The sequence below is a fragment of the Notothenia coriiceps genome, unplaced genomic scaffold (assembly GCF_000735185.1).
Source record: "Notothenia coriiceps isolate Sejong01 unplaced genomic scaffold, NC01 NC01_scaffold00003414, whole genome shotgun sequence".
NCBI classification, from domain to species: Eukaryota; Metazoa; Chordata; class Actinopteri; order Perciformes; family Nototheniidae; genus Notothenia; species Notothenia coriiceps.
In genome coordinates this window covers 111481-136085 of record NW_011336115.1, presented here as the reverse complement: position 1 = coordinate 136085, position 24605 = coordinate 111481, and the positions used below count along the sequence as shown (strand labels likewise).

The following is a 24605-nucleotide window of genomic DNA, read 5'->3' as shown; positions in this document are numbered from 1 at the left end:
GCCCAGAGGATGAACCATGATTACTTTAATAATCAAATTAAGTTTTCTCTATCACGTCCAGCAGGTCAAATTATGACAAGGGAAGTTGAAATAATCTCTATCATAAAAACATATATTTGTCATCTGTTTAACCCAGTTTAGCCATATTAGGATAATTTTCAGGTTCATATTAGTATTTAGTGTCTCTCCAGGGACATGTTTACATGCTTTAATGTTCATAAAGCTCTTTATTTTGTGCCTGTGCCTCAGCACCTCTTTTCACCCTCTGTCTGAAACCAGAGCCCAGTCTGCTCTGATTGGTTAGCTGGCCAACACTACACTCAGAGATGTCCCGTCCCTTAGCCTATCACGTACGTACAATGTGTTGGAGCGCTTGCCAATAGAAGCTCAAGTGTTACATAGTGATGTCACTTTGTTATGGAAGTAAACAAAGGAGTCCAGTGGAGTTATTTCAGGCAGGGTGGGACTGTGGGAATGTTTGGATCATTGGGATGCACAAAAACCACACTAACCAACTACAGGAAAGGGAAAACCTAAAAAGTACAATAGTGCCTTTTTTAAAGAGGAAAAACATGAATGAAATACATTGGTACGGGGAAAAAAGAGGGAGACATTCTTCTTCAGTAAATGATGTTTTTATTTGTCTTCACCACACTTTTTCCCTTTTCAACAATAAATCAGTTTTTCTATTTTAACTTTTTTTAAGCATTTAAAGATAAAGATAATATTGCACTTAAAACAAGAGATGAAGCAGAAAGGAGAAAAATGAACGATCACGATACTTTCTTTTCTGCACAGCCAGGGTTACATGTGCCTCCTTAGTTCCACACAGCTTAACTTCTTTAATATACATCTTTTAAAATAGCATTTCTATGGTAAGCATTTTTTCATCAGCTATTACATTACAGGAGAACTCAAAAGTTACACATGCACGTACAAGCAGGGCTCACTGAAATCCAACAGTCTTTATGATGATTTGTTTCACGGCAAACAAGTTTGAATGCCCACAGATATTTATATTTTCTTATTTTTTGTTGCACGATACGAAAATGCAGCTGTGAGTGTATTTTAAGCATTGTCTGGAAAAAGGTGTGAGTAATAGGAAATCCTTTATAGGTATAAATGTATTGATATGAGTGTCTGGCAGTTTGGGTTTTGAGTGTCTGCTCATATGAGTAGTGTTCGTTTGTTATTATTAACGTTTACAGTGATGCAGTATTAAACAGGAATGCATTGACCCTCTTTTATCAAAGATGCTGTTAATTAAATCAGCACTGAGTATTTCTTATCTTTATCATTTAGGACAGAAAATCATAATGTGTGTCATCTAAATAAAGAAACAGGTCTTTGCCCTACACAAAGTCCAGATGTATTGCAGGCTACAACAGTACGGTTGTTACCGCCCGGCGTGAGCGATGAGTCAGATGTACCACATGATGCACAGTAACCAAGGCAACCAGGAGATCAAAGCCCTCCACGGAGAACGTAAAGGTAAATCTGCATCTTCACATTCAAATCGACTGGAGCCGCTGAGGTCTGGCGGGCCCCCTGCTTGTTAAAGAGCTATCTCCTTTATGTACATGCTTCTGTGTCCATGCATCGAGGGGATAAAATATCATACAGGGGAATATCTGATCTGTAATGTGGATCATAAAAGAGCAACCCTGGTGATGCGTGTTGGTCCTTGAGTTTTGTTGGGTAGTTAAGATTTGTTAAAAAGTACTTAAAACCTATCAAAATTTAAAATCATCAATATCAAATAAAAGCACCTATATTTATATATGTATAATAAGTTAATTAAGTGTAACTTAAAAACATCCACTGATTTGCCACTGGAAGAACAAAAAATCACTAGTTAAATGTTGACAATTTTAAGAAAACAAGGTGTTTTTTTTCTAAAAAGTAATTTAGCAAACTCTTTTCTACAATAATTACCAAAGTAACCAGAAAAAAACTAAAACTGCCAATTTTTTCTTTGCAAATGCTGTTATGTGTTGCTTAATTTAAGACTGCTTACATTTTTGCACACTGGTTACTTGTTGTGCTTTTTCGAGTGGCAGCTCCAGGGAATCTAAAACGCACCGTGGCGGTGCTCTTAAAAGTGCCATTTTATTCTCAATATGTACAACTCTTGACCTTGTTTTGTGCAATGATGTTCTCACCGACAAAAACTCACGACAACAGAGGAGACCAGCTAAATTTATACGACGAAAAACCACATTTCATTTCCCCTTTCCAGCAAAGCAGGACAGAAAGGCACATGTGGGTGACAGTCCAACCTCTGACTATCAAGCAAACCGACCACCTTTGTTCACCAGGCAAACACAATCTCTCCTCGCAACCACATGTTCCTAATGTTGTAGTGGAATACATTCGACGTTCTTTAACACAGCTTTAAAGATCTTTGAGGCGCAGCAACAGATATAAGGTTTGTCAACCTTCCTCTAAGCTTGAGCGCTGTTTTATATGTTAAGAGATAAACGGGGAGAATCCAAAAATCAGGTTGATGAATTTGTACTCGTTTCACCGCATCTGCCTTCAGTTCTCCTCACGATCCTCTGCAACAACGTGTTAACTGGAAATACACTGAAAGAATACACCAAAGACTACGGAAACAATTATAGAGAGACATGTTTTTCTCCAGATCTACCGTAACAAATAAAAGCCACCGAGAAAATCGTACTTTAAAGATTGATTTTCACTTTGAGTTTACCGTAGAAATATCACTACAATACAGATTTTTTAATATACTTTTTCCTACGCTACGGCTAATATACTCAAAAGACAGATTGAACGTGTTCTATCGCACTATGTCAGGAGGCACAAAGTTCAACACTGGGACTGCCATTGTTTTTAGAAGAAAGTTGAACGGGAATATAGAGCCAAGTTAGGGAAAGCTAATCACAAGTAGCCTGTAATAATGACTTCCGATTCAATTGATCACATTGAGAAAGGCTCGACGTTTTGTCCACGATGCACTCGATTGTTGCTGGCTTTTAAGGTGTGCAAACTTGTGCTTTCGTTTAGGCCAATTAGAAGACAAGCAACCAATTGTTAATTTACGTTGTTTCCTATATGATTCTCTTTTTCTTTTTACAATAGGCATTTTTTCTGAGCCAATAAAGACGTCATTGTCTCACAGGGTTTGATAAAAAGATATGTAAAGGAACAGAAAAAAACTCTCCCATTCATAGGCCTGAGAAATAATAATATTGTAGTGAAGGACACAGTCAGAAAACTACCTTTGTAATACAAATGCTGATAGCCACAACAAGCTTATAAATAAATACAAATCTAGAAAAACATAGACAGTTATCCAGGTCTGTTTATGCTTTTGGTTAAGTGCCCAAAGCAGAGGCAGAGTTGCATATCAGGCTATAGAGAAGAGCAATTAAAACCAGATCTACACTGGGGAGGCCAGGAGGAGGGAGAGGGGGAAACGAGGGTCTTAAAACTCGATCTTGCAGGCGGGGAAAGACTCGTCCTGCATAACAACGGTGCTGCTGGAGGCCAGGACCATGATGTTGAGTTCCTGCTGCCTCTCATGAGTCTGCTGGTACCAGTCACGGGTCACCTCTGTGTCATGGGTGGGGATCAGCGTGACCTGAGCGACAAGACAAGAGACCAGTAAAATATCATGACTGACTTGGTAGAGAGGATAACAGCATGATTTATCATGGTGTATAGAAAACCAAGAGCTAGTATACAACAATCAAATATTTCAAGATAATTAGTTTCATAGAATGTGTGGAGAAATCGGCAGTAAATGAGAGCCATTTTAACTTAAAGGCTTAAAGACAGTATGATTGTTCACTCTCTTCTATCTACATCCTCAGGGAAATATTATGCTTTCGCACACTTAGTTTTTACTTTGCCGTCGAGGGGAGGGACTCGGAATCAATCCAAGATTCATTGGGTGCACACATATCTCCCTTTTTACTATACATGAACAACATTTTGTTGGAAATGTATCTGTCTTGGCCTTTTAAAGAGTGCAATTGCATAAGGTGTATGTGTATTGTGGCCTACAGGGTAAACACCTTTAAATATGCCAAATTATTGTCAGCATCAAGCTGAGTATGGCGTCGGAAATATTACCTGGAGGTTTGAACCCCACTGAGATTTGCCATCAAGCAATGCATCGAGGACTCCCCGGCTTGGTTCACCACTTGCTGTATCGTTCCCACTGACCACATAGTACGCAGAGCGAATGCGTTTGAAAAACTCTTGATCCACATTCTTGGCACTGCAGTGGTTTGGAATGTAGGCCAAGTCCACATAAATAGGAAGGCCAGAAGCAGCTGCAGAGCCGGACTTCTGAGAGCCTGAGTGAAAGAACAAAAAATTGCTGTCAATGTGCAAAAAAACATTTAACTTACTAAATCTGAAAGCTTTCAATTTTTTTTCATAATTTGCCCACCTGAACTGCTCTTGACACCGTTAGTCAGGCTCTTGCCAGGGTTGTAGCTCGACCTGGAGAGGTCATCATCTTTGGAGCCCTGTCCGTCAGACAGGCGAGACATACGTGAGCTTTTGTCTGACTCCTTCTTCTTCAGTGAGGCGGTACGAGGGGATGCCGTCTGTTTGACTGGCATGGGAGACTTCTTGCGCCTGGCCGGGGATGCTGACTTGGTTTTACCCGAAGTCTTTTTCAAGCTCTTGACTTTTGGCTCTTTCTTAACCAAGCCATTATCCAAAGTGTCAGGATCAACCATGCAAACGTCTGGACGTGGGGGGTGAGGGCATGGGTCCATGACGGGAGCAGGAGGAGGGTCAGTCCTTCTAGAGGAATGATGGCTGCCCCCTCCCGTGGCTGATAATTTATCAACAGGCATATAATCTGCATCTTCATCAGAGTCCATGTTGCCCTCACCGGCGACTGTGGGGTATTCCTCAGTGCCCGGAGGCCCATCAGAGTCTGACTGAGAGGCTGAAGACTCGCTGACTGAGGTTGGCGGTGTGTCCTCTGTGGCCAGACCCAGCCCTGCTGACATGCCACCAGCTTGGTGCAGGGAGCTGCTCTCCCTGCTGTGTGACAGCTGTTTGTGAGCCCGACTCTTGACCGACAAATCATTCTCATCGGCCTCCTGCGATTGGTCACTTCTGCGACAATGCTCCTCATCATCCTCATCGCTGGATACGTGACGCATGCATGGGTTGATGAAGGAAGGTGAGAGGTCATGTTTTGCCTGCCTGTACTCGGAGGAAGAATATCCGGGGGAGCTGCGGCTGGTATAGGAGGAGGTGGCCCCCATGGGCACATCCCCAACAAGGTCCTCATCGCTGTCATCATCGTCGTCATCCTGGCCTCCTCGGCTGCACTCTTCAGCGTAGAACGGAGAGTGAAACGGCTGATCAGTTGAAGAGAGTGACAGTGGGCGAACAGGGTGCTCTGGCTCCATCTCACACTCCTCTTCAAACTCATCTTCATCACGGTAATGAGTAGGGGAGTCTCCGGGCACCATTCCCATCTGGGGCTTTGACATCTCCCACTCGAAAGAGCTCTTGTAAGCTGCAGCTCCAACCTTGGGTTCCACCTTAGTAGGTCCTGAAGATGCACCACTGGATTCCTCTCCAGCAGGTAGGGTGGTGCTCAAGCTGACCTCTGTGGGTCCGTTTGTTTTGTCTGGCTTGCTGACTTGGAAGGGCGAGGGCATGTAGGACCCAAGAACCTCAGGGATTGTACCAGCTGTCTTTTCACTTGCAGCTGGAAGAACAGGCTTGTCTGTAAATGAGAGGCCACCAGCCGGGCCACTAGAAGGAGACTTTCGAGTCATCTCACGCATGTACGCGTCCTCATCTTCTTCTTCTTCTTCTTCACTGCTGTCCGTCTCCTCAAAGTAATGCTTGCCTTCTATGTCTGGGCGTGGTGAGGAAGTGACACCAAAAAGAGCAGCACTGGCTGCCTCTTTGTCCTTGGATAGCTCTGCAGGTTGAGCAAACGGTCCTGCAGAGGCCTTGAACCCAACAGCTGTGTCTGGCTTCGACCCATGAGACCATTCCGGCTTATAGAAACAGTCAGATTGAGGCCCCTTGTCCATAACGCCTCCTAAAGAAGCAGTATGCTCCTTTTTGTCCCCTGCAAAAGCAGTGGACGAATGTGAAGGGAAAGATTTGATCTCCTCAAATGGGCTGTGAGGTGAGAAACGGGTGGACTCAGCCGTGGTTGTAGCTGTGATGTGTCTTTCAGAAACTTCTAGATAGTCGTCTTTAGCACCAGTGGAGCTGGACAATGGAGAATCCATGGCAAGTGAGTGTTCATCTTTAAAAGAGGAGTACTCAAAAAGAGGCTCGGCAGGAGTCTCCAGCTCCTCTCCGAACTGGCGGCTGGTGGAAAGGGAGCCTGAGGTGGAGGAGGAGTAGCTGTAGGCCGAAGAAGAGGAGTACCCAGGGCCAGCAGTTGTTGTGTACTGGAGGTTTGAGTCCAGTGATTTCTTGCTCAGAAGGTCTGGTGTTTTCTGTTTCTCAAAATCTGGATCAGCCCTGTCACTCTGGTAATAACTGTCGTCTGCTGATTTCAACGTGAGATCCTCTTTACCTTTGTGACTTGAAAAAAATGAGTCTTTCTCAACTTTTCCATATGAGTACTCAAGCCCTGAGGAGGAGCCAGAGAAACCTGTAGCTCCTAAATCCATTGGCTTTCCACTGGATGAGGAGTTAATCTGAGCCTCGTGTTCAGCCTTTTTAATTGAAGGGGGGCTTCTCGGCTTCCCCTGGCTGTTATAACCGTACCCCGCCATAGAAACCATAAATTCAGGCCTATTTGAGCCAGACATTTCACTGACTGGACTCTTTACCTCATTTTCAGTCTTCCCCTGGCTGTTATAACCGTACCCCGCCATAGAAACCATAAATTCAGGCCTATTTGAGCCAAACATTTCACTGACTGGACTCTTTACCTCCTTTTCAGACCTCTCTTTGGCACCTTTCTCCATATCAGAATCGACAGCACATTCGTCTTCGTCCTCCTCGTCCTCTTCGTCTTCCTCGTCGTATTCATCTGCAACTTCATCATCATCATAGTCCTCCTCATCCCTTGCAGTTAGTTTTTGCATATCAATCTCCAAGTCTGCTCCTTTCTCACCGTAACCTGTGGCGGCAGGTTTGTCAGTTTCAAACGCTGTCCTTGAGGAGTACGTCTGGGGCTTTGTGCCGTCAGTCTGGCTTTTAAAAGAGGCGTCTTTTTCTGATGATAGAGACGTGGACGAGGCCTCGGGTCTATCAGCCACTGAAGGGAATCGGCTTCCTGTGTTGTATTCAAAGGTCGCCTTTCCTTTTACCTCTTCAAATGGAGGTTTAGCAGAAGTACTCTTGGAGTCGAGCCACGAAGGGGAGGAATCCTTTCCCCAAGAATCGGTGAATCCCCCCTTCTCTGACATATTGTCCGTAGATGTTACCGGTGATGGCGTCTGGGGTTTATTGGCATCTATTTCACTCTGTGCCGTGTCCTTGTCAACTTTATCTAAGGAATCCTGGTTATATGAATCAGAGTCCACTGAGCCGTAAATGTCACCGTAAGAGAATGTTTTGCCATGCACATAGGGCGTGTCCTGTCTTATATATATTGCCTTTTCTTTGCTCTCCTTCTCTGGAAAGTTGTAGAGACTGAAATGAACATTTTTCTCAGAATCTTTAGAATCAGTTTTCTCTGTACCTTCATTTTTTAAGTCTACTTTGCTTTGATCTGCTGGCAAGGGCTTATTTGGTCCTATCCTACTTGGGATATCATCCTCATTGTCATCCTCATCTTCATCAGAGTACATCACTTGAGGTTTGGGTTTCACCTCTGTGCTGAATGCCACCTGTGTCTTGTCTGACGTCTTGACTTTAGTTTCTGTCTTTTCAGATTTTGTCTCAGAGGCAAAGTCGTCGTCCAAGAAGCACCCTTCTTTTGCCTCCATAATCTTGGCCTTAACAGCGGGCTGTAGATTATTTTTGGCAAAAAAGTCCTCTTCCTCCTCATTGTCTTCAGGTGATTTTTCAGAATCTTCAGACTCTTCTTCAGATGCTGACACTGTCTTGTCACCAGCTGAGATAATGGGTGATTTCTGGGTGTCAGTTTTAACATATTTTTCTTGTGTCTTAAAAGATTTATCTTCTGTCGGAGAGTAGCCACTGCTTGTAGGCACAGACTGTGTGGGTGAAGCCAGCTTCATGGTAGAGTCATCTGGACTCAAACATCTTTCCTCACTCTCCTGCCTGGAGTGGGACTCTAAATCTAACCTAGGGGAGAAAGATGGAGGTGGTGAAACAGGCTTAATATCTTCCCCAGTCTTAAATCCTTTAGAAAGGGACTGGTTATCTTTCACAGCCTGTGTGGTAGAGTACTGCATGGTAAAGAAGGGAGGGGGAGGAGGAGAAAAAGTGGCAGAGGGAGATTTGTCCTTCTCCTGGAGCATCTTGAAGGCTGCATGTTCATAGCCCTCTTGCAGTTTACCCAGAGGGATGTCAACGTTTGGAGTCTGGTCCTCATCCTCGTCCTCCTCATCATCTTCCTCTTCATGGACTGATTTGATCTTCGCATTAGTTTCCATTTCAGGAATGTTTGGCTGGTATTCATCAGAGGAAGGAGACTTAAAGCACTTGTCGTCCTCCAGAGAGGAGGTGGGTGAGATGGTTCCTGCTGAGTGGAGATAATCTTTGCCATGGGCGGCCTCAGCGCGTGAGGGGATACTGTTCATTGTGTCCAGCAGGAGAGAGTTCCTCCCAGCCTCCTCGTTCTGAGGTGCTGTCACAGAGGCTATCGACTGGTCCTCAGCTACGGACGTAGCAAAGGATGACAATTTGTCATACTCTGTGATGGATGTTGCAGAGGATATGTGCTCTTCTTCTGCAAGAGGAGCAGCAATGATGGCAGGGTAAGGTGCAAGCTCATGCTCGTGACCACCCAGGAAGGCTTTAGGTTTTACATCAGACAGTGCGGAGAACTTCATCTCTTTCATACCATGCATGGAGTCAAAGGTACCGGGGAGGTCAGGGACAGAGACGTCATAGGACCCCACATCATAACGCAGCTGTGGGATCCTATCATCTGGTTCTTCATGAATCTCCTCATCAGAGATGGTCTGTTCAGTTTCGGAGTAGCCGGGGATGGTCTCGTCTTGGATTAAGGAGAATTGCTCCGAGACGGAGGCTGTTACTTGTCCACATAGGGCTGTGGTTGATAAAGGTTTTGTCTCAGTTGGCTTGGTGTCCCAATCCTTGACAGATTTTTCCTTTTTCGCCTCTTCTGTTTTATATTTGAGGACCTCATCATCTTCTGTTCCTTCAAGGTCAGCTTTTTCAATGACATCACCCTCCTCCTCTGAGCTGTCACTCTTCTTTGATCTGTCTCTTGAGCTGTCATATTCGTCATATTTCCCAATTTGGTCCTCTTCAAACTTCTTGGCATACCCACTGCCTGCTTCCTTCTTCTCAGTTGCTTTAATCTGTACTGATGTGCCCTTGTCCTTGTTGTCTTCATCTTTTTTGACAGGGGATTTGGGTGAAGCAGATTTGATCTCAGTGGCTTGGGATGTGACTTTATCTTCAGTAAAAACTAAGGAAGGAACTTTAGTATCCCCGTACATTGAGTGCCCAAACATCACATCATTCTGGATCGGCTCAGACTTGACTTTGGACCGCTCTTCCTTTTTCAGAGCCTCAAAGTCCTCAGTGAGGTCCTCTGGGGAAGACACAATAGACCTGTCAGCCAAAGCTGCTGCTGCGATCTCGTCAGGAATGTTTTTTGGGACTGGCTTTTTCTCATTAGCTTTCTCTTTAACTGCTTTATTTTTGTCAGTCTTTGGCTTAACCTGAGTCTTTGCCTTATGCAGAGTTTTTCTCACTTCAGGGGTGAGTGGCTTTAGGTCAGGTTTAGTGATTTTTCTCAGCTCTGGTTTACTTGGGTCCTTCTTTTTGTCTTCCTTGAATTTGCTTTCTTTTTTTACTTCCTTTTTATTTTCATCTTTCTTTACTTCACCTTTCTCCTTCTTAACTTCCTTTTTCTCTTTGTCTTTTTTTTCATCCATCTTGGAAGTTTTCTCGTTCTTTGACGTTTTTTCCTTTGATACTTTCTTTTTCTCCAAGTTGCCTGCAACAGGCGCAAACTCACTGTTTTTCTGTTGTTTGGTGGCTTTTAGACTTGGACTTTTGGGTTTCTTCTCTTCTGTCTTTTCCACTTTATTCTCTGTATTAATGTCACTCTTGGACTCTTCCTCCTGCCCACTGGCTTCTTTCTTTGTGGTTTTAGAGTGTGGTTTCGGTGAAGACTTGAGACTTTCCTTGCTGTCAGTTCTTGATCTCATTTTGGTCTGTTTGATGATAGGAGGAGGTGCACCTGATGAAATATCTTTTTGGGTAGCTACTGGGTATCGCAGGAAGTCCAGGTGTTTCAGTTTTTCAAGGCCTTCAAAGATTTTATTCTGCGGTGCATTTCCAGGGAAGAGCACCCTGACTATCTTTTCTGTTGGACGGTGAGGAATCCAAACAATGAGAGCGGTAACTGATGTCAAATACGGGACAGATATTTCTCCTTCTTTTCCATTGGCCATCGTAATCCCTGTCTTGGCTTTGCTGTTTCCAGCCCATTTCTGCATTAGAAACTGCATCTCTTTGCTCTCTTTAACAGGGTTTAAGACATACATGTCTAACTTTCCAACACCAAGTTTATGGAATAGTGTGATGGGTTCAAGGGTGTTGCTGACTACCCTGTGAAGAGGCTCTGGCGTGATACCAAGCTTGTTGAGGTATTGCAATGTAAGAGATGCTTCCTCAATGCTTCGCTTCACTTTCAGCGTGGACTCAGGCATCCGAAGCTTCTCTGGGACATTAAAAAACACAATCCCCAACTCGGGAGAGATAAGGTTCTTCATCAATTCACCATTGCTGCTGGAGCCAGATCCCTGGTTACGCTGCTCTTCTTGTTCTGCAATCTTTCTCTGGAACAAACCATTGATGCCAGGGAGGTTGTCTGCACCAATGTGGGTAAGCAGAACAGAGTCAATCCTGTCGAGGTGGCGAACCAGCTTCCAGAAGCAAGACTTTCGATCTGACCCACCATCCACCAGGATGTTAAATCCGTTCACCGCAAACAGAGCAGAGTCTCCCCTGCCTCCAGGAAAGATGTAGCAGCAGGGTTTGGAAAGCTTCAGAAAACCTCCTGAGGTCGGGGGCTCCAGAAGATCAAAGGATGATGGAACATCCACTGTCTCTGAGACATACTCGGTGAACTCTGTGACTCCGTCCATGTCGGGGAGGTTAGGTTCAGGGTTCAGGCGGTATTCCAAAATATTTTGAAGTGACTGCTGCTCCTGGCTTTGGCCCAGGGAGCTCCAGCCCCCGTCTCCCTGACAGGAAACAGTAAGCCTGGACGGCTGTTCTGAAGAGGCCTTGGACAGAAGTTCAGTTACCTGGGAACACAGTAAAAAACAAACTAAAATAACACTTTCGATTTACGTTTTATAAGTGTGTATTCAGAGACTGTACAAAAAACGATTCGGAGATAAAAGCACACTGGTCTTACTTGAGGGTTGGAGATTATGTCAGAGAAGTTTTGCCAGGTGAAGGCTCCACTTTGCAGTAAGATGTCACCTCCCTGCTCAGAGCTCTGGCCGCACAGTATCAGCAACTTATTCCCAGCAAAGTCGGTGATCAGTGATCGAATCTGGGTAAAGTACAGAATAACCAACTCACAATCAACATGAATGCTTTGTAATATTTAAACCTTCTTTAAGACACCAACATCAGACCCAAAAGTAATTTTAGTACCATTGAGTTTGACAGTTTGATGCCATCCATGCAACATCGAGCCAGTGAGAGATAATAATACTTATGAATGGAAAGCGAAAGTTAAAGACTTCAAATCAACGTGTATAAGTCAATACAATAAAAACATATTTAAATGATGCAGTCTAAAGCATTGCTCCCAAGACGTTTTAGTCTTAATCACTACCTCTTGCCTCCATCAAAATAGAGTGTTTGGAAAAGGAAATATTTTCTTTTAATTTTGGCTAGCAAAAGGCTGTTTCACTGGTTCTCATCAAGAAGCTGAAGATCCTGAAACAAAAACAATAAAGCTGAAATGCAGAAGTAAAATACAGTATGATTGTAAACAAACAGGTTTTCTTTCTAGGGATATCATCAGGTGTATACAAAATATATAGTTTAAATGATGTAGGTTCAACCTTTTCCTATATCATACTACACTAGACAAAAATAATAATGAAAACAACAAGGTTCAAAAGTAGATTTTTTCTTCACCAGCAGTCAAATGCTATGCTAACATTTGACTCATTTTCACACATGACAGTCAGATCTGAGACATCTGAGTGGGTTTATTTATAACACAAAGCAGTATGTGAGAATCACACTTTGTGTGTTTTTCGGTTGATCACAAGCAGTAGAGACATGGACCTCCCATTTAAGCTGAGTCTTGAACAGCAGGAGCTGCTAGGTTCTTGGTGAGTGAAACCAAGTTCAATCAAGGCTTTTTAGATTCAGAGAGTCTGCTCATCAACACCATGCTGTACGTTGTCTGTGTTGTCCAGGTGTGACTTACCTCTGAGGCAGCGGTCTCCTCTGATGGGTTCACCAGCACTACTGTCTCGAGGACGTCACTCTGATACTGGAGAATCCGCTGGCCTGCGGTAAACACAGTAAAAGAAAAATGGTAAGACTACACCAAGGCCAAATAATGATTGATGAGTAACAGAGGCCTCCTTTTGACTGGGCATGACAGGGGGCGCGAGAGACCAGGAGGAAAAATGGTTATTAAAAATAAATAAAAAATAAATCATAATTTGAAAAATTATTGATTCGAAAATAATATGATACAGTACTATTACGTCTGGGTCTCTGTGTTTCATTAAAGCTTGGCTCTGTGTGTGTGTGTGTGTGGAATGAGCCATTTTGTGTGCGTGCACGAGCGAGAGAGAGAGCGCACCGGTACCGGAGATCGTAGTTGTTAGCTTCTGGTGCTAGCAAGCTACGCTAACGGATATAAGGAGTTTTTTCAACAACAAAGTGGAGGACAGTCCTCTCCTGTCAGACTGAGGGACTCAGTAGGCTAAAGGACTCTCTGAGTGTTTAGATAGTTAACTTTAGTCTAAGTTATCTCAGTGGGTCTCAAACGTTTTGGTCACCATTAATGTAAACAATTATTTCCAAGGCACACGTTTATATGATCATTATAGTTATAAAAAAATAAGAGAATAAATGAAAAACAGGTATGAAAAAAAGAATAAAGTTGTGAAATAAAGGTTGATTTGTAAAATATCCATCAAGAGAAAGTAAATCTGATTACAGTTCTGTTTCATATTGAGAGATGTATCCATAGATCTCTTCATGTTGCTCTCAAAGTGCACCAGATTGATGCTTTTAACTTCAATATTTAGAAATAAATCTTCCCGGGGGAGCTTGCCCCCGGACCCCCCTATGTGAGGTCCACACACCACCTATCAAAATAGCACTTTACCCCTGCTTACACATGCCTCGAGCCTTCATTGTAACTGTCACACTGTGTATTTGCGTGGGGAGTGTTGTAGTAGAAAATTCCACTGTAGCGACCAGTACATTAATGGGAAACCCTAAATGTTTGAGCACCCTCGATGAAACGTCAAGCTACCCCACAGCACCCCAAAATAAATATCTGGCGCCGCCACTGAGCCTGAATATTTGTATTCGGGGGGTCCCGACTTATTTTTTTCTCCAAAGGGGAGGCCTGACAGAAAAAGTTTGAGAACCACTGGTCTAATGAATGATTAAGAGAATGAGAAGTTATGTTGGCATGTCTGACTCATTGAAAGCTCAGAAAAACTTAGAAGGAAAAACAATGTTTCCCATAATAAAAACATCCTATGACCACTTTCATTTAATGACAATACAACACCCCATCTTCAAGCATCTGTCACACTGCAGAAGTGTCCTCAACCCTGCCCCGTCTCCTCTTTTGCTAACTAGCCATCTCCTTTCTCCACTGAACCTAACTAAAGCCCCCTAGACAAGTTTAATCCTGAAGCTCTTTTCATACACAATCGCAACAATAACGCAACAAAATTAAATCCCTCAACCATAATCCTCATTTGCTGTTGCTATGGGGATGCTTCTATGGCTATTGCAGCTAGCTGAGTTACACTGACCCAGTCCTGGCTGAGGGAGACGCATTGCAGCATTTCTGTGAGAGGGAGGGGAGGCTCGTGCTGCATGAGAGTATGCACGCAGTATCACATAGTATGAGAGGTGAAAGCGAGGGCCAAAGCGTAGCAGCAGCCCCATTATAAGCATGCAGGCGCTTCATCAGGGGATCTATTTTTAGCATGAAAGATGTTCTCTTCCTACGCCTCAAAAAGGTGAAGGAGCTGTCACATGGTGTTTGTGTCTCTTTCCCCTGCTGGAAGAGGAGGCAAGGGCAATGAGGGGTGGAACAATTAATTCAGGAAATGACATCCCTTTTTTGTTCTGGGGTTATGTGTTAGGTCAGGGAAGCTTACATTCATAAACAGGTTGCAGGTACATAACACACTGGCAGCAGTGTCACTTTGCAATGCACCAGTTTAACAAGCATCATGCGGAACGAATCAGAATTATGAGCTAATTTGTGAAACAGCCAACGCTAGATCAGCAGCATGTTTACTGGGTAAACTCACTGGGGCCCAGTTTATGGATGCTGTTGTTTTACTGTCACATTCATCACTGAAATATGTTCACAATCTGAGTTTGTTCAGCTGCTGATCAAACAAGCAGAGTCGGACTGGTGGTTTCGGGTTGTTTCTTTTAAATCTGAACCCTGGAGACTTTTTATTTAAAAATAACAACAGGCAGTTACTCTATGCAGCATGAATATTGCACTCTGAATGTATTAACCCTTAAATGGTTTACGTTTCCTGAGGGATACAGTCATTTCACAGGATGTGTCCATGTGTGAAATGGGTGTTATAACAATGTCTTTGCTCTGTAATATGGATGAGATATTGGTGTTAAATGGGTGTAATATGGGTCCAATAACACTCTTATATGAATGAAATAACAGAGTTATATGGGTGTAATAAGGGTGTATAAAAGTGTAATATGGGTGAAATAAAAAAAAATAGCAATACATTTTTCCAGAATATTTAAATCTGAATGCCCATTTAAGGGTTAACTTGTGCCGATAGAAAAAACAATGCCAATATTGACATTCAGGTTTTTTTGTCTTCTTCTTAATATGTTGAGGAAGACTGGTCATTAGTATGGGATTCTGAACTATGCACATGCTCTCTATAATTGCTGACACAGCTGCATTCAATCCCAGTCAGCAAACCATGTGGCAGAAAATGTTCACACTGTGGCTGTCTCATTAATATTACTGGCAACATTAGAGGGAGCAACAAAGTTTATTAAAAAGTTCCCGAGTCTGTAAACACCCCAATTCTGAGGTTGGATCATATCAATAGTACGGAAGAGGATTAGGTCCACATGTGAATTTTCTTTTTATGAGATCTGAACAAAAGTTCTGAGATTAAAGTCAGAATACTTATTTCATCTAAAAAGAAAATTCACATGTGGACCTAATCCTTTTCTGTAACATTGAAATAAAACTACTACCTAAATGTTGGACACAAAGTGTTTTCGGGGATTAATTGCATTGTTTGACTGCCAGAGTGCTATTTTAAACATTTACTAGGAGCATCAAAATATTCTTTATAAAGCAGGGCTACATCTGACAACCTTATTTCAAGGAGGGCTGAGTGCCCTCCGTATTTATTGTTATCTTATCTCTTTTAGTGCCTTTAACCGTTATGACATCAAATTAACTGGAGCACCGACAGCAGACAGAAAGACATCTGAAAGACTAAGTGCTGCTGGAAAGGAGACATGACGACCTTCACATCGCGCTACAAGAAAGGAGAGCAGGTATTAACCTCTTTCGGTTAAACTCACTGTTCACCACGAGAGTCATAAAAGGAATCAAGTTAAAAAATAATTTCATCAAGTAAATGTCATGAATGGGAAAAACAGTTTGTCAATCCAGTCATGAAATGGGTTTGACCTATCGGTACACACCCGTTATCAGTGGTTATCGTGGCCATTGCAATGTGTCAAGCAGGACATACTACTCCCAATACATAGTGAAAAGGAAACTTAAAAATAAACATGGCAGATGCATATATATGACAAAGTATAAGCATAATTCTGCTGGTGAAGACCTTTGGCACACTTCAAATCCCTGGAAAAAGCTAGAAAGTGTCTTTTGAGTTTGGATTTTATTTTTTAAAGAGATTCTATATAGCTACAGTCCAGTATGTTAGCTGGCATCTATACAGCCGTAAGCCTGAATCAGTTTAGTCCAAACCTTTCACTTCCATCATATCATCCACAGGCAAAACTGACCAGTCATTATCCAGTTGTTACAAAGGGAACAGTACAGGTTTTATTCACCACTATAATCTCATGCCTGCTGTGCTTGAGTCACTTTATCCCTCGGAGCCAACAGGGCTGACAGAGTGTCACAGTTTTACTAGTATCCATCCTCCTCCAGTTAATCTTTCATTATTAGTCTGTTGTATTCAGCTAGATGAAGCATGAGCCACAGAAGCCCAGACTACATTTGTTTCCATGATAACAGTCTGAATGATGTGGTTAATACAACTTGAATCAGTTACAATTGAGATGAAGACCTTGAAGGATTTCTAAGGAAGTAAAATGCTTTCTCCAAAGAGGATAATGACTTCTTTATCTCTATTATGATTTATTCTCTCATACTTATTAGAAAATATCTAATAATTACAAAACGTTCTGTGTCTTTTCAATCATTTCTTTTGATTTCAACATTTGGAGTGTTCACCGTTTAGTTTAGGAAATGTTTAATGTTCAATTTTCCATTGATTGTGTATTCGATCATAGAATGTACTTTTGCCTCAACTTATAAAAGCTAACTGGAAAAATAATTCCTTGAACTAAGGTGAAAGAAGTATTGTAAATCAAAATGAAAAATATTTTTAAATCTAGATACCCCATTACAATTTGACAACGCCATCCTTAGAAAAATTGACATGATCAAGAGCCTCAGAAGAGCTACTAAATTGACCTTGTGGTTGATTTGGAAACCTTTGAGACTTTCAGTGTCTTATATTAATTATTAATCTGGTACATTTGTTTTGTTTCACCGAGCTTTACAAAGTAAGATGGTGCAGAAGAAAAGCTTCCCTCTCTGAAAATCAAATTGAGATGTCTGAGAGTGAGTGGGAGTTTCATAGCATTAAGGAATTAATGAAAAGCACAGTGAGCCATGATGGGAAGCGGTGTGCAGCCGGCTGCGAAACATTCTCTGCCCATTCACTGCCACAGCTTCATGCTGTTTGTGGATGTTTGTGTAGTAAAGTAGACCATGTCCCATATATGTCACTCTGTATGACTCCACATCCTCTTATTGTTTACTCACAGAGGTTAAAAATACAATAGGAAAATATGTCCGGTGGTGGTTTTCAGCATTTCCACTGCTCATATATTATATAAAGTGCTGACTCTGGACACATTCAGACATATCCTTAAGCGAGGACACTCCATCTACCTCCATTTAAAGGTGGGGTAGGTAATTCCCTTCAGAAACACTTTTTGTTATATTCCATGGAATGCTCTTAACATCCCGATAGCAATGAATACATTAAATGCTTTGACAATAAATACTTAAAACAAATGTCATCTGTGGAAGCCGTGGCGCTGTAAAAAGCACGACCAATCATCTGAGCCGGCCTGTCTAAAATAACTGGATGGCCTACCTGCCTGTCAGCCTTCCATCTGTGCACAAACTTATCTCGTGCCCTCATTGGTCATGTGTGTGTTTGTGTGTGTTGGAGGAGGGGCTCTGTAAGGAAGTCTGAAGGAAGGGGCAGATTTTTTTCGGCTGCGTACTTTCAAATTCTAGCGCACTCGAGCTGGTTTCTCCATTCTTACCTACCCTACCTTTAACAATGTACTGTCTGATATTGTAAGATATCTCAAATAAATATATTACACAACACAACTCTTTTAACCTTATATAAAAAGTAAGGGAGGATTTCAAAAACTCACCTGTTGTAGACAAATTGAGTCAAGCTATTAAAACATTTTTTGTCCTCAGAAGCTCAGAAGAACAAACTACTAAGGGGCTGTTTCCGTGTTACGGCAGGTTGCTGCTTGTCCGGTTTCCAGCTGGCGTCAGGTTTATTATAAGTTATTTTATATTGAGTGGCAGCATGGTCAATTATATCTTTCCTTTTATGACACAGCAGTAAGATGGCCTCCTTATGACTGGTCTGACTCATCCAGAGGGCTATTAGTCAAAGCAGGGAATGTGAATATAATGAGCTAGGTAATTGGCACTCTTTGGCCATACTGTAATTATTGCTAACGAGTGATTATTATAAAATGAAGGTTGTAAACATAATTTAGGAGAAACTTTGTCTATAAATGCTTAAATGCACACTTTAGCCACGCTACCAACGTATAGCTCTGTGGATTATTAGTTAGTTGTAGCCTATAGTATCTCAACAACTATTGGATAGATTGCGATAAACATGTTTCCCTTATGAAGATGCTACTGATTTTGGCAACCTTCTGACCTTATGCAGCGTCACCAACTGTTCAAAATGTTGACCAGTCCAACTCTTAATAGTATGTATATCTTTAATGGTAATCAGTTATTTTGTAGGCCAATAAATGTCATTTGGCATGCATGCTAACTATCAGATTAGCATTCTACACTCGATTCCAATATCCTAGTTATCTTTTGGAAAATTGGTGGCAGCAGAAGTAGCTTTATAGTCCACACAAGTCAAGATGATATTGTGAACATGTCGGCAAACTGTTTTCTACCTACACATTTTGACCTGTGTTTTTCACCACTTGATCTCTGTCAAGTTATTTGGATTTTAATCTCCCTAACATCTGAGAAACACATCTGTCTCTTAAGATACCAACTGATCTGCTCACAAGCTACATGCTAATTCTGTCTGTCTGCTAAGCTGTATAATTCATCAAAAATCTCTTACGGTTTGTCTTTGTTAGTTTTTACATGACATGCAGTTACTGTACTTGATTCAATGTTAATATACACAAGACACTACAGCCATGCTAGGTGCTTTAGATTAATGTAGTGGTCTGCATGCTAATACGCATACAACGGCAATGCTAACACGCTGAGCGGGTGTCATGTTTACCGTCTGACTTTAGAGTATTAGCAAGCAAAGCATTACCTATAATGTGCCTTAAAAGGTATTAGAGAGATATGAGTTTTGTATAAAAGCAAACTCCCCAATAGTTTTCAAGACATCTCACTTAAAGGCACATATGTCAAGCTCATGGTAGCACTAGAGAGGTAATGTCAAGTGGGATTTAATCCTTTTGAAAACAAAAATGTCTTGCAAAATGTGTCGCAATCCACCCAATAGCTGTTGAGAAATTCCGGTCTGGACCAACGCCTGTGTTGTTGGAGGTTTACAGAGAAGTTCAATGTTACAGTTTTGTGATGCTTCATCGCTTCCAGATCGGAAACACCAACTGTGTGTTACTGAAGCAGAAGTAAGGTTTGCCTTAGGGGCCACAGACCGTATGGGGTAACATGATGTATGTTTACTGTCCTGGTTCATCAATGAACACCTCGCCCATCAGACTTAAACTAGCTCAGTGCGCTGAAGCTACTGTGAAATGAAACATCATGACTCCAAGCAACAGTAACCGAGTTAAGGATAAAACAAGGCAGTGTACATTTCCTTAGAGCAGTGGTTCTCAAACTTTTTCTGTCAGGCCCCCCCTTTGGAGAAAAAAAAAAGTCGGGCCCCCCCAACACAAATAGTCAGGCTCAGTGGCGGCGCCAGAGATTCTATTTTGGGGGTGCTGTGGGGTAGCTTGACGTTTCATAGAGGGTGCTCAAACATTTAGGGTTTCCCATTAATGTACTGGTCGCTACAGTGGAATGTTCTACTGCAACAATCCCCACACACACACACACAGTGTACCCGCGACTGTTACAATGAAGGCTCGATAATCAGCTCACGGCATATAGGTGTAAGCAGGGGTAAAGTGTTATTTTTATAGGTGGTGTGTGGACCTCACATAGGGGGGTCAGGGGGCAAGCTCCCCTGGGAAGATTTTTAAATATTGAAGTTAAAAGCATCAATCTGGTGCACTTTGAGAGCAACATGAAGAGATCTATGGACACATCTCTCAACACCCATTTGAAACAGAACTGTAAACAGATTTACTTTTTCTTTATGGATATTTTACAAATCACTCCCTTTTTAACGTTATTCTTTTTTTAATGTCATATAGTATTTCATACCTGTTTTTAATTTATTCTCTTATTTTTTTATAACTATNGGTTACTTCATGTTAAGGCTAATAAAAATGACAAGGCTGTAATGCTAACTAACGTGCTTGCTACTAGCTAGGTAGCTAACTTGATCCAGCTACTCCTTTCATCAGACGGGAAGCGAAAGAACGAGCAAGACCCATTGCTGGTATGATAACAACCTGGAACTAAGCACACAGGCATCTTGTTAAAGTTATCTTATCTTAGCTATCTCTTATTTGGTGGAGGAAAACAATTGTGACATCACTTACGCGACTCTGGGATTTGTAGTCTTTCTAGTTGCGTATTTTTCATCATCTTATATTTCAACAGTTTTACGAAAAACTGACTTTTTGACATGGAAATTATTTTTTTAAGATTGACAAACATTATATGTGTAATTCGTGGCACAATTCAAACGGGATAGAAAGATACGTTCCCTCTCTCCATTGACTTCAATACATACTTTTTCCTAAATTAGGTCCCATGGACCGGAAGTAGATGGGCGGGACTTCGCCACTCTATTCTGTGAGAAGTCTTCTTCGCTGCTTTTGTGGCAGACTACAGCGCAACTTACAGGCCTGGCATATGTACTACAGCNTCCTTTCATCAGACGGGAAGCGAAAGAACGAGCAAGACCCATTGCTGGTATGATAACAACCTGGTACTAAGCACACAGGCATCTTGTTAAAGTTATCTCATCTTAGCTATCTCTTATTTGGTGGAGGAAAACAATTGTGACATCAGTTATGACATCACTTACTTGCAACTCTGGGATTTGTAGTCTTTCTAGTTGCGTATTTTTCATCATCTTATATTTCAACAGTTTTACGACAAACTGACTTTTTTTACATGGAAATGATTTTTTAAATTGACAAACATCATATGTGTAATTCGTGGCACAATTCAAACGGGATAGAAAGATAGTTTTCTCTCTCCATTGACTTCAATACATTATTTTTCTGAAATAAGGTCCCATGGACCGGAAGTAGATGGGCGTGACTTCGCCACTCTATTAACTGTCTAATTGTTGAAATAAATAAAAATAAATAAAATAAATACAAAATGAAAGTTAAAAGTTATGATTATGATTATTCTAACTCACTGCTGTCCAGGGTCTGCAGCAGCGCCCCCTGCTGGCCGCCCTGCACCGCGGCCCTGAAGCAAGGCAGCAGGCAGACGTGGCTTCTCCCCCTCAGCTCCTCCTGCACCCTCCTCCTCCCCCCCAGGAACAGGAGCTCCTCCCTCCAGCGTAGCTCGGCCTCCTGACAGGTGAGTGACAGCACCTCCTTCAGAGAGAGTCTCCACGCCTCCCTCCACCTCAGAATCAGAATCAGAAACAGGTTTACCACCAGGTGGGTCGACACGTACGAGGAGTTTGACTTGGTGTCGTGGTTACAGACATCAAAGTAAAACAACAATTAAAAACACAGATAGAGAATGTTAGAAACATCTCCCTCGTCACCGGCTTCAGCTTCAATATCTAGATCCATGTTTTTATTATCCTCTCAAGAATGGAAGTAAAAATATGAGAATTTGTTGGAATTTATCTCATAATTTGTTTGTTTTCAAAAAAATATGACCTTTTCTCAAAAATCGCAAAATTATGACTTTTTTTGAAAATCTCAAAATGTGGCTTTTTCTGAATACTGAAACATGTTAATAATCACAGCTACAGTTGGGATACCTTTAGGCGCTTTCACACCGGAGTACTTTTCCCAGTATATATAGTTCTTGGGATTTTGTGTTCATACCAAAAAGATCTGGAACTATAAATGAGTTCATGAGAACCTTTTCAGTCCCTGCTCGAGAGCAGGTACTTTCCTGGGGAGGAAAAGATTCCCATTTCTGATTGGCTGGGCGGATTGCAAACCACGCCCCGTAAAACTCCCAAAAGGTTTTGTGAAGCCGCCATTTTATTTGCTCGCATTAGCATTGTTAGCATTAGCATTAGCTCAGCGCACCAACGGAGAGAGACTAACTTATGGCAACACAAAATAAAACGTGGGAGCGGTGGTGATGAGGAGGTGTCGGCGCTTCTGGCGATTTACTGCCACCCGAAGTCTAGTATACGCCGTGAAGTTGTTAGCGGCCTGCCAGTAAACCCAGAGCAGAAGAAGAAGAAGTGACGTCAGCGGCTCCATTTGCCTAATCCTCCATCAGGGAGTTGTTCCGGTGTGAACGCGATTTACTAGGACAGTTACGGGACTAACGAGTTCGGGGGGACTAAGTACCGGGAACTAAGTACCGGGAACTAAGTACCGGGAACTAAGTACCGGGAACTAAGTACCGGGAACTAAGTACCGGGAACTAAGTACCGGGAACTAAGTACCGGGAACTAAGTGCCGCAAAGTACTCGGTGTGAAAGCGGCTCATGTTGTCACGTTGCTCTCATATTGGAAGAGGACATTCACTATTTTCCAAACAGAGAACTAGTCAAATATGGATATACATACCTCCCCAGGCCTCCACCGGCCCCCCCCATCAGCCAGCACACGCCCCCCTCCTCCCCCACTGCCCCTCCCCGGGGGGAGAGGACTGGGAAGAGCCGCGCCTCCATCAGGCAGCGACGCCCCCCCCGCACCCACAACTCCTCCGGCCTGAGGCGAGGAGAAACACAATTCATATTTCATTCAAACATTAAAATATACGTTTATTTTTTTGCTAATTAATTGACTTTTTTCTTTCTAGAATTATTTGATGATTATTAAATATAACACTTGATTAGGGAACTTTAGGATGTTTACTTTTGGTGTTAAATATAGAATTTAGAAAAACAATAATTAAAATAAAAAGATGAATCAGTCTTTCGTACTGGATTCCTGTTCGGCTGAAGAAGAAACTCCAACTCTGGTTCAGGAAGGAGGAGGTGCTGTCATCGAAGGAGACCTGAGGAGGAGGAGGAGGAGGAAGAGGGGGAGGAGGAAGAGGAAGAGGAGGAGGAGGAGGAGGAGGAGGAGGAGGAGCAGGAGTGAGTTCAACATTTCAGTTAAGGTTCATCCTGGAAAACAAAATTATAAGTAAACATATTTTATTTTCGTTTCTGTTTGAATCTACAAATCGTCGGTGTTTAAAAATGCAGATTTTTAAATATTTTGTTTGTTTGTTTGTTTTCTGTAAATCCCAATAAACACAGGCAAACAAGAACATAGTGTAAGAACACAGGTTAGAGTCAGAATACTTTCATAACACCGGGGGGAGTTTTGTGACGGTCGTTCAATTTTAAAATGAAATAAAATACAAGATAAATAAAATAAAATATTACACAAACAAAAGAAGTCAGGAGCAGGCGCGCCGGATTCATTTTAGAAGTGGGGGGGCCAAAAAAAGTGCGTGTGTATGGCCCAATCCCAAACCACGCCCTACACCTTACCCCTTACACACTCCCCCTCCGTGACGGAGTGAACTCCGTGGAGTGACTCATGAGGCTCCCTCCTGTCAGATGGAGGGAGTAAATACAGCGGCAAGCTTTGGGACGGCCTCCTCTCTCTCCGGCAGAAACAGGAAATGCCGTAACAACGGTTTCAAATCAGCATCTCTTTGACAAAAAATGTAAATTAATAACTCAAATAAAACTCCAAACATCTTTCATTGTGTTAGTTCTTTGTAAAGCTCTTTTAGTTTTAAACCTGATGTTTATAAGCTTCTTAGTTTTTGCAACAGTCTGTAAATATACACAACTTTATAATAAAATGCACACATTTACCTTTTTCTAGACTAAACACAGGTATGATCCTAAGTAAAAAAAAAAGAGGTTATCATGAGGTTGTTAACATCGCAGTTTATCACTATCGTTTAGTGGTTTTGCAAAGAATTAACCAATCTCTGTTTTTGTACCATTCTGCGTTGAAGTAGGCTACCTTCTCTTTGCCCAAATAATCTACTAGCGGTCTCCTTTTTTTCGACAGTTAGCTGTACAGCTTTACCCGCCTCAATGTCCCGACAACAAACCTCCATGCAGTCGGAACCAGCCTGTTTCGGTTCAACGGAAGCGGTGGGGGCGGCGGCGGTTTTGACAGTTTCTGCGGCCGCAGAGCCGCTGCTTTTGGGTTCATCTGGCTTTGCTGTTTCTATGATTGAAGAAGGTCCACGCTCCGGAGATGTGGATGTCAGGGATGTGACCTTCCAGTTGTTAAATTTAAGTTTAGATTGACTTAGTTTTCTTCTGCGCTGGTTCTTCTGACATGTTTGCTAATCCTGTAACAGTGTGGTAGTTTACATAGGTACATTTAATGTTGGTTATATTTGTATATATTTGAAGGATTATTCCAATGCAAAAAGATACAGAACTAGTCGGCCAATTGGTATCTTTTCCCTTCTT

At 42.2% G+C, this 24605-nt stretch overlaps 1 protein-coding gene across 1 annotated transcript in view; it reads right to left on the bottom strand.

Annotated features, from left to right (window-relative positions):
• Positions 1–984: 984 nt before the first annotated feature.
• The window catches only part of map1aa (microtubule-associated protein 1Aa), a 40094-nt gene continuing 16473 nt past the window's right edge, over positions 985–24605 (bottom strand). The window contains exons 2-6 of the mRNA XM_010766593.1: positions 12539–12621; positions 11504–11644; positions 4421–11390; positions 4099–4325; positions 985–3604 (exon numbers count right to left, since the gene is read on the bottom strand). Of these exons, the coding sequence (XP_010764895.1) occupies positions 3449–3604; positions 4099–4325; positions 4421–11228 (7191 nt within the window). The 5' untranslated portion in view covers positions 11229–11390; positions 11504–11644; positions 12539–12621 and the 3' untranslated portion in view covers positions 985–3448. The remainder of the gene's footprint in view (positions 3605–4098; positions 4326–4420; positions 11391–11503; positions 11645–12538; positions 12622–24605) is intronic.